The sequence below is a fragment of the Balearica regulorum genome, chromosome 7 (genome assembly GCF_011004875.1).
Source record: "Balearica regulorum gibbericeps isolate bBalReg1 chromosome 7, bBalReg1.pri, whole genome shotgun sequence".
In the NCBI taxonomy this organism is placed as follows: domain Eukaryota; kingdom Metazoa; phylum Chordata; class Aves; order Gruiformes; family Gruidae; genus Balearica; species Balearica regulorum.
The window spans coordinates 36,325,581-36,335,081 of NC_046190.1; the positions used below are offsets into that span (position 1 = coordinate 36,325,581).

Consider the following 9,501-nt stretch of genomic DNA (forward strand, 5'->3'; position numbering starts at 1 on the left):
GCAGGCGGGCTGCGGCCGAGCCCCGGCTCGCAAAACGTCCCCGACGCCTGGCAGGCGAGAGATGCGCCGGGGCTGGGCTGGTTACCATATGTTTTCAATAAAATAAGACAAATAGGGCCGGGAGATAGGGATTGCAGTAAACCTGTTATAAAGCAACATAAACTAGGCCAATGTAAACGGCAGAAGGGCCCCTCCTGGAAGGGCCGTTGGGTGCCAGCTCCGCGCCGGGGCGGCCCGGCCAGGTGTGAGCGGGAGCCCGCCGCGGTGCCCCCGGAGATTTTTATCACGTTTGTGGTAATATGGTGCTTGTTATGCTAACTATGAGTAAACATACCCGGCCGGGCTTTGTGGCGACGGGAGGGAGTTATCGGAAAGTGGCAGTGGGAAGGTGATTTAACAATAAAGTTGTCTTGTTTGCCAGCAGGTGATGTCTGCCCCCAGCCCCATGATTAATGCTTCCCAAAGCACTCCACTTTACAATCTCTTGTAATTATTTATTAAACGAAATCTATTTATTATTATTTTAGCAAACAGCGGTACCAGGTGGGGCTTTCTTTTCCTCTTCAGCTTTTGTTTGAAGGACGTTTGAAGTGGGCAGTCTGAGGCTTGGAAACTCGCTCGCCAGATTTTTTTGTCATCCAATTGCACAGGCACAGAAAAAAAAACAACAAAAAAAACCCCAACCCAACAAAAAACTCAACAAAAAACCCCGCCGGGCCCTTCCTATTCATCCTTCCCTGCCCTCCCGAGCCGCCCCTCGAGAAGGGGCGCCCGAGCCGCCGCGGTGGCCGGCCCCCCTCGGCCCTGCTCCCCCCGCCCTCCGAGCGCCGCTGCCGCGGGGGAGCGGGGCTGCCCGCCCGCCCGCCGCGCCGCTGGAGAGGCAGCGCGCACCGTCCCGCACCGCCCCGCACCGCACTGCGCGGGGCCGGGAACCGGGCCTGGCCGGGGGAACTGCCCCCGCACCGCCGCAGCCCGGCCGGGCCGGGCCGGCCGCTCCCGGCGCCGGGATATCGCCGGCCGGGAGCCGCCGCGCCGGTTTGGTGAAGGAGCGGGGGGCTCTCGTCCCGCCGGGGCTGCGCCCTCCCGGCGGCCCTGCCCGCACCCCCGGGGGCGCCGAGTAGTGCAGGGGGGGCCCGGCCCCGCCGCCTCCGGTCCCCCGTCCTCCGCCGGGGAAAGGTGGCCCGGGCCCGGGCCGGTCCCCGCCGCCCGCCGCAGCCGGTGCGCAAAAGTCCCCGGCACGTTTTGCGCACCGAGCCCCGGCGGCGGAGCAGTGCCCTCCGGGCCCAGCGCCGGGCTGGCGGGGCAGGGGTGGCCGGGGGCTGCGGCGGGGGCCCTTCCCCCGCGGGACCCAGCCCCCGTTTCCCCGGGGGGAGCAAAGACACGGCGCAGGGAGACCGGAGAACGACGTGTCTCGTCCCCCGCTCCGGTGCCAGCGCTCGCCGCCCGCACGGCAGCGCCCGCAGCTCCGCCGATCAGGTGCCCGGGGGGCCGCGGGGCTGTCCCCGGTGCTGCAGGGGCGAGGCAAGGGGCCACGGGAGGCGGCGGGGTCCCTTCGCTCCTCCTCGGGGGGCGGAGGGGGGGGGGGGGGTGTCCCTGAGGCGCCTCGCAGCGCCGGGGCGGCGGGAGGTGTTTGCGGCTCTGGAGAGGGGAGCGGAGCCGGAGCGGCTCCGGGGGGATCCCCCAGGGCTGGCACCGGGGGCGACCCCCGCCCGGCCCGGCGGTGCGTCCCCGGGCACCCCGGGGCGCGGGGCCCGGGGCTGCTCCGCTTTGCGCAGCCGGGTTCTCGGGAGCCCCCTGTCACCCCCGGGGCCCTGGGCCGGGGCCGCCCGCCCCGACCCCCCCCGCCGCAGCCCCCCGCGGAGCCCCGGCGTGTGCGACCGCCCCGGCCGAGGTGCACAGGGGGGAGGGAAGTGCGCGGGGTCGGGCGGCTCGGCCCGGGGGGTCCCGTCCCGGGGGAGGGCGGGTGGGGGCCGGGCCGGGGGTTGGGGGGGAAGAGGGGGCGGGCGGGGGTGGGGGGGTCCCGGCGCGGCGCGGCGTGGGAGCCGGCGGGGTCTCGCGTGGCGGGGCCGGGGCGGCGGGCGGTGCCGGTCCCGGCACGCTCCCGCCGGGCTGATAAGATAAAAGCGTGCCAAGGGGTGGGTGCGGGCGGGGGGGCGCACACGCCGCCCGACCGGGAAATCCCCATTGTCTGCCGGCCCTATATATATAGGGGCTTAACGGCAGTCGTGTGCCGGCCGCTCAACCTTTCCTGCCCGCACTCGAGGGAAAGCGGGGAGGGGGGGGCGGGAGCGGCGGGGGGTGCGGAGCGAGAACCGCTTTCCTGCCCCGCAGCCTCGCCCGGGCTCAGCAGGTACAGCCGCGGGGGAGAGGGCTCCCTCGGGCCGGCAGCGGCGCCGCTCCCCGCCGGCTAACGCGGGCTTGGCTTTGCAGGATGGCCCCGCAGAGCGACCGCTCGCCGGGCGAAGGACAGCCCTATTTCGGCGGCGCCGAGGACGCCCCATCCGCGGCCGGCGGAGGCTCCGCGGGCAGCCGGGGCGCCTCACCGGCCCGCACCGCCCTGGCCCCGCGGGAGGCGGCGGCCCGCAGGAAGGGGAAGGCGCGGCGGGGCCGCGGCAAGGCGCGGAGCGAGGGGCTGCTCAGCAAGCAGAAGAGGAGCCGGCGCATGAAGGCCAACGACCGGGAGAGGAACCGCATGCACCACCTCAACTCCGCCCTGGACGCGCTCCGCAGCGTCCTGCCCACCTTCCCCGACGACGCCAAGCTCACCAAGATCGAGACGCTCCGCTTCGCCCACAACTACATCTGGGCGCTCACCCAGAGCCTCCGCCTTGCCGAGCAAGGCCTGCCCGAGCCCCCCCCGCCGCCGCCCCCCGTCGCCGCCGCCTCCCCCGGGTCCTGGGACTCGCCCTGCCCCGCCGCCCCGCCGCCCGCCGCCCTGCGCCGCGGCCCCGCCGCCTTCCCCGCCTTCCTCTGAGCCCGCCGTCCCGCTGCTTTCCCCCCGCTTTTGGCCTTCAGATAGCCGGGGGGGGTGGGGGGGCGGAGAGGGGGCTCCCCGCGCTGCGCGCCGGGGGGCGGCGGGCGCCCCGCTCCCCCCTGCCCGTCCCGCTTGGCTGAAGCGCAGCGGGAGCGGGCGGACAAAAACAAATCACGGTTTTGTACTCTGAAACGGTAAATTATATTAATTTGTCGCTATCGGTATTTATTGATTATATTTCGTAACAAATATATATTTTGTATATAAGAGTATTTTTGGCAGCGGTGGTTCGGCTGTTTGTACCGGGGAGGGGAGCCCCGGCTGTATTTTGGGGTTTTTTTTTCGAAGAAGAAGAGGAGAATAAAGTGTGTTGCGGTCAGACCTGTGCAACGCCGTGTTTTTTCCACTGAGGGCTCTCTGGGGGTTTCAAAATCGCGCGCAGCCCGCGCCGGGTAGCGCAGCACCAGCCCTGCGGGGACTTGCCCGGTGCCAGGGCGGTGTGCCCGGTGCCAGGGCGGTGTGCCCGCTGCGAGGACGGCGTGCCCGGTGCCAGGGCGGTGTGCCCACTGCGAGGACGGCGTGCCCGCTGCGGGAGCGCTCCCCTGCGTGGGGAGGAGCGGCGAGGGAGCAGCGGGGCCCTGCGCCTGTGCGCACGGCGGTGTGCGCCTGTCGGGGACCGCGCACGCATTTAAAATCGGCCTCTCTTTGCAGACGCACTTTCCCCGCGGGGCTGCGGCCGGCCCGTGTGGATACCCCGTCCCTCCGGGCAGCCGCCCCGCTCCGCCCGCCGCGTCCCGGTAAGGTGCGCCCGGCTGCAGCCCTCCCCGCGCAGGTGGATTTTCAGCGCCCGGCTCGGCCCTGGGGCTATTTTGGGGATGTCCCCGAGGCACAGCGCTCCAGCTCCCGGGGCGGTGCGAGTCCCCGAAGGTAGCCTTGCCCCAGGCCGACCCCCATCCTCCCCGGGGGAGGGTTTAGCCCGGGCAGGCGCGGGGTTCGGGGGGGCAGCGGTCGGCCCCTGCAGCCCTGGGCGGGGGGCTGGAGGTGGGGGGAGAGCGCCGGGCCGGTTAAAAACGCAGGAGGTGGGAAAGGCAACACCTCCCACGCCACGGCAAGAAGAGAAGAAGAGAAGCCTCATGAATCCCGCAAACCCTTCCCGGCCCTCTCCTCCCAGGGACTCAATTTGTAGCTGGTAGATTTACGGCCGGGCCGCCTCCCCTCTCCGCGCTGCCCCAGCGGGGCGGCAGTCGCTAGACAAAGCGGCCCGCGAGGCCAAAAGCCCATTGTGATGCTAATTGTTCTCAGCTGAGCCCGTTTGCCCGCGGCAAAGAGACGCTATTGAGGCAATTTGTAGAACAAAAGAAATTTGGTTACTGGAAACAAAGACGCACGCACAAACACCCCCCCAACACCCCCCTCCCGCACCGCAACAAAAGAGGCGAGAGTGAAACCTGACCGAGGACGGGATCCCGGGGGCCTCGTCCCGCCGATACCCCCCTTCCCCCCCCCCCCCGCCCCCTTGACGGGGGTACATCCCCCTCCATCCCCCCCTCCGCGCTGCTCCCGCTCCCCGGGAGCCTGTGGCACGGGCTGGGGTGGGGGAGACCCACCGGCGTGGGGAGGGTTTGGGCGATGGTGGGTGCGCGGAGCGGGGCGGGGTGCGCGGAGCGGTGCGGGGTGCGCGGAGCGGTGCGCGGAGCGATGCGGGGTGCGCGGAGCGGTGCGCGGAGCTTCCCCTGCGCCCCGTCCCGCACCGGCACCGCGGGCTCTGGCCATGGTGCTGAAGGCGGCGGCCGGGCCCGGGCCGGGCCGGGGGCGCGGCGCGGTGCTCCCCCAGCCCCAGGCCTCCGTGAGCCGCTGCCTCCCCCCCCCGGCTCTCCGGGGCTCAGACTTTGGGGTCTGCCCTGGCCAGACACGGGGTTATGGGGAATCCCGCCCGGTGCGGACCACCGGCCGGTGCGTCTCTCCTGGGGCTTGGTGGACTAGGCACAGGCTAGCTGTGGAGTGCTGTGTGTTCAGGTGGGCTGTGGGCAACATCGCCCAGTCCTGCGGTGGAGGGAGAGGCCAGCTTGGCCCTGGTGATAAACAGACACTTTGCAGCTCAGAGAACACACGGGACTTGGTGGATTTTGGAGAAGCGGTGATCTGTTCTTGTGCGCTTGATCCAACCTCAGTCAATGAAGTGTCCCACAGAGAGGAGCTGCAGGTGCTCCATGCACCCCGGAGAAGAGCGTGAAGGCACCGTGGTGCCAGTGCTGACAAGCAAGGTGAGCAGGTCTCACTTTCTACTTGAGCTTTTTTTGAGATCTGCTCTTTCTGCTGCCTCCTGGGACCCCTTCATCCATGCAGAGCCCCACTACTTTGCCTATTCATTGCTTTGAGAAGCAACACCCACATCGCTGGAGAAACACAGGCCATGGGGCAAGGTTGAGGACTAGGAAAAGGCAGTGTGTGCCTATCTCTGTGTGTACTGTTATAGTCCTGAACGTGATCTATCTGCGTCGTAGATCAGATAGGCAGAATGAAAGACCTAATAGTATTCCTCCCCCTTCCCCCCCTTTCTGGTTGAATTGCGTATTGTTTTCATACTCTAACAGTCTGCAAAGTGCTCCAAGGCCTCCGTGTGTGGCCACAGGCGAAACACTGTGATTATTTGGGTGATAAAATCATTTAATGTTTTCCCTGCTAGTCCAGCTCCACTCTGATATCTCCCTACGGGAAGTATCACCTTGCCCTAGCTATCTGCGTGTGCTGTGGGACTGAGGATAACAACGCAATCACTTAGTCTCCAAAAGTAGCATTTTTTGCAAAAAAAATTGCAAAAGGGAGCTCAGGGTCTATATGGGCAAGAAAAGGGGCAAGAAGGGCCTGAGAGTCCTGTGAAGAGCGGGTATTACAAAAGTCCCCAAAGATGTCTATCGAGCTGTATTTTCAGAAAGTGATCAGTTTAGTGGTTTTTACTGCGTTGCAGATTATTTTCCCTGGAGGCTTAGGATGCTTCTGGTCTTCCAGCCGTGGGGCTATATGTTGGGGGGGGGGGGGGGCGGGCCGGATTTACTACCTCTGGAGAACTAGTGACTTCTTTAGGGGCTTGAATGCATTTTTTTTTTCTTTGCCTCCACATTATTAGGTTAATCATTGCTTGAACTGGTTGCTATGGTTTTGGCAAACCCATGGAAACTTGATAATGAAGACTGAAAGACTCCTTTTCCATTTATCTTTTCTCTATGTTTAGTGCATGATGGTCTCATTTCTCTTGATGGGGCTGTCCCAGCGCCAGTGCCCAGCCTTTATAACCACGGCTGCTGTAATGGCCTCCGGACTTTTTGATGTTGAAGAAACAGGTGGCTGCTGGGACCAGGACCGTTTCAGAGATGCAGGCTTGTGCCCTCACATACTTGCAGGCGACGGGCTGGGAACAAACTTAGCCCGGGCGCTGCCAGGTTTGGTTGCTGAAAGCCCACGCATAGCGCACTCAACTTTTATTTTTGCATCTAGGGGAGACCCACTCGCTACACGCTGATGATTTCATGGCCCCGACACTCAGTTTTAGCTCTCTTTCTGTTTGGACAAGAAGATTTTTGAATATGTGTTATTATCCTCTATTACAGAAATAAGAAGGCTTTAAACCTGTCTCTTCCTGAACCTTCCCTCTCCTCCGTAGCTGCATTTTACTGTTGAGCTCTGGCTGCAGGAATATTCAGCAAACTCCGGCCGTGCCTCCACAGCGGAGTCTCCTGCAGCTGCCTCCCCGATGCTCTGTTCTGCTCAAGGTTAAAGTGGGGGATTGAGGATAACAACCAGTTGAAAACAGAGCCTGTAAATTATTTGCACGGCTCAGAGAGGCCAGGCTCATTGCCAGGGCCGGGGAAGGGGAAACACCGGGATCCTTTCCTCAGCGACAGACTTGTCCCCCTCCTCCTTGCTCCTGGCCGGCTCCCTCGTGTCTAAAGGCTGGCGAGAAAATGAAGGTGATTCCCATAATCCCAGGGCAATTCCTTTGACCTCAGGCCTCCACTCTGTGCTCTAAGTACGGCTTTAAGTGAGTCGCCTCCTGCCCTCTCGCATTGTCTGCCTCTGACATTGCAGTCAGGTTTCCTGGACGAAGAAGCAGCCAGGGCTCTGAACCGCTGCCTGTCCCCTCTGCGCCAATCAATGGGGTCTCCTGCGAGCGGAGCAGACCCTCTCGCCTCTTCCCACATGCATTGGGGTGCCCCGTGTCCCCCCCCCCCCCCAGAGATGCTCCTGCACAAGGCCGTGGCAGGATGCTCGGCCGCAGCTGCACGCCTGTCCTCCCGCACCGCCCGCGCGTTTCGGTGTAGCTGCGCTCGCCGGCAGAGAAAAGGCGAAGAATTGGGATTCTTTCACATGGTCAGCCCTCAAAAGTCTGCCTTCCCCCCCCCTCCTCCCAGCTATAATGACAATCCAAAGAGTTCCTGATAGGGTTTTAAAAGATGCTTATTCATTCACTGTCCACCAAGCATGAAAATCCAGCTCATTTGTTCATTTGTTGCCATTCTTTGCCCAAACGACCCCACAGGGGCTGAAGCCTGTTGCCGAAAACTTGTCACTCACACTTTTAACTTCTTTTTGTTGTACTTCTCTTTATTTCATTCTTCTGGGTCCCCACCTCCGCCACCACCCCACCCTCTCCTCCGGTCACAAAGGCAAGTCTGGGAAGCTCTTTAAAGCCGCAGTGCCCCCTTTTAAAAATCAATACAAAAAAAGCAATAGCTGAAAGGAGATCCCAAGTTTGTGTAGGGAAGGGGGAAACTCCATCCCGTCTGCGCAGCCCAGACGGGGAGGGTGGGAGGGGGGAACGGCACCGGGTGCCGGCGCTCCCAAATCGCCTTCGAGTCCTGCCTGGGGTTCATGTGGCGCCCTCGCCAAAAGAGTTGGGTCTTTCTGCATCAAAGGAAACATAACCTGAGGGTTTAAGGGGCTTTTAAGGAGAGGGCAAAAGCATTGGCCAAGCAATGAGCTCCCTGAAGAGCAGCTACCGGCGTGGTCTCTCTCCCCACAGTGTCCTCTCCTCCGCTCAGAGGCTTTGCAGCACACACTGATGCGGCAGCTTTCGAACGAGACTGACCTGGTGCACATCTCCCCTTTGGAGCTGTGGGCTTCATAGTGCAGAAGAAAAGCAGAAATCAATGTGTATTTGGAACTGGGCTAGACCATGCTAACTAACCTCTGAGCAGGTCCTATCTGCTGGAAAGTCAGACTCTTCCCAGCTTAGACTATTTAGTGATGCTCTCCCTCCATCCCTCCCTCAAGGAGGACGAGTGTGATAACACCTACAGCATCTTTCTTCATTCCTGGACACACGGTGTCCTCGGGTGGGTTTTATGGCAAAAGCTCTGTGTTGGCTTTGCTTGCGTCATCCTCTCTCCCTGGCCATTCTCTGGCCGAGGATGCCCCTGGAAAACCCACGCTGGGGCAAACAGGAGACGTGAGTTTTTCCGCTGGATCCTTGCTGGCCCCTCCACGGCTCTGTGTGCCCTCGTAGCAATGTCTGCCAGGGCATGGGTGAGAGCAGGGCGGTGGGGATGGGGCATCTGCGACCACCTCAGCTCCCCCATCGTCTGTGGGGCTCCTGCCCTGGTCAAAGCACGAAGCTTTGCTCCCTGAGGGACACGCACAGGTTTTGTGTTGAATAGTCCCCATGGACATTTCTGACTGCATTTTGCCAGTTGTGCAGTTGCAGCCATGAAGAATCGCTGCCTTTTGCTTTCGTTTCAGCCAGAGCTGTGAGGTTTTACCTCATTTTCCTGGGGCCTCAGATGTGATTTTTTTTTTTTTTTGCCTGGACTTGGTGCAGCAGAAGCGAGCCCTGGCATGAGGAATCACACCTCCATCTTCACCCTGAAGGATGTGGGCGAAGCACGGGCTCCTTGCTCAGGCTCAGCTCATGATTTCAGATAGCAATTGAGGGGGAACTATCTCCCCCTCCCTTCCCAACCCGTGTATACAAGTCAAGCTCGTTTTCTCTTTTCAGTACCCGAGTCTTCAGTACGCAAATCTCAGCGGAAAACGCTGTCACCAATATACCCAGGCACCTGCCTGGCCATGCTCACCTCCCCAGGACAAGGGCAATGGCAGGAGCTAAAGGGAAAAATAAATACCTTCTCCCTGTCACCTCCATCATCCATCATCCCTAGACTCCGGGCACCAGTGGCCCGAGCCCTCCCGCTCCCTCCCTAGGCAGGTTGCTTCAGCCACCGAGACCTCGCGCCCACGGGACAGGGGGAAGATTAATGGGGCAGGTGCTGGTGCCCAGAGCTGGCCCTTGCCCTGATAAGGTAGGAGTTGAGATAGCGCTGGGTCAATACTCAGCGGTGGCCACCTGGAGCTGTGGCTGGAGCCACCTGAGGGGCTCCAGGGAGGAGAGGACACAGGGGCTCCTTCCCCCTGCGCGTCCCAGCTGTGTCCCGTGGGAGATGTAGCCGCCGTACCCCGCCACAGCCCCCTGCGCTCTGCCGGCAGGGACTCCCCACTCCTGGCCGGACCCCGGCCATCTGCTCCCCCTGCCC

General features: G+C 62.8%; 1 protein-coding gene across 1 annotated transcript; it reads left to right on the top strand.

Moving 5' to 3' along the window:
• Positions 1–2,431: 2,431 nt before the first annotated feature.
• NEUROG3 (neurogenin 3) lies at positions 2,432–2,974 on the top strand. The gene has a single exon (XM_075757538.1). It carries the CDS (start codon positions 2,432–2,434, stop codon positions 2,972–2,974), a length of 543 nt encoding a protein of 180 aa, XP_075613653.1.
• The last annotated feature ends 6,527 nt before the right edge of the window (positions 2,975–9,501 follow it).

Bases quoted from the DNA above. Each gene is read 5' to 3' on its own strand.
- NEUROG3 (XM_075757538.1), top strand. From the start codon at position 2,432: ATGGCCCCGCAGAGCGACCGCTCGCCGGGCGAAGGACAGCCCTATTTC.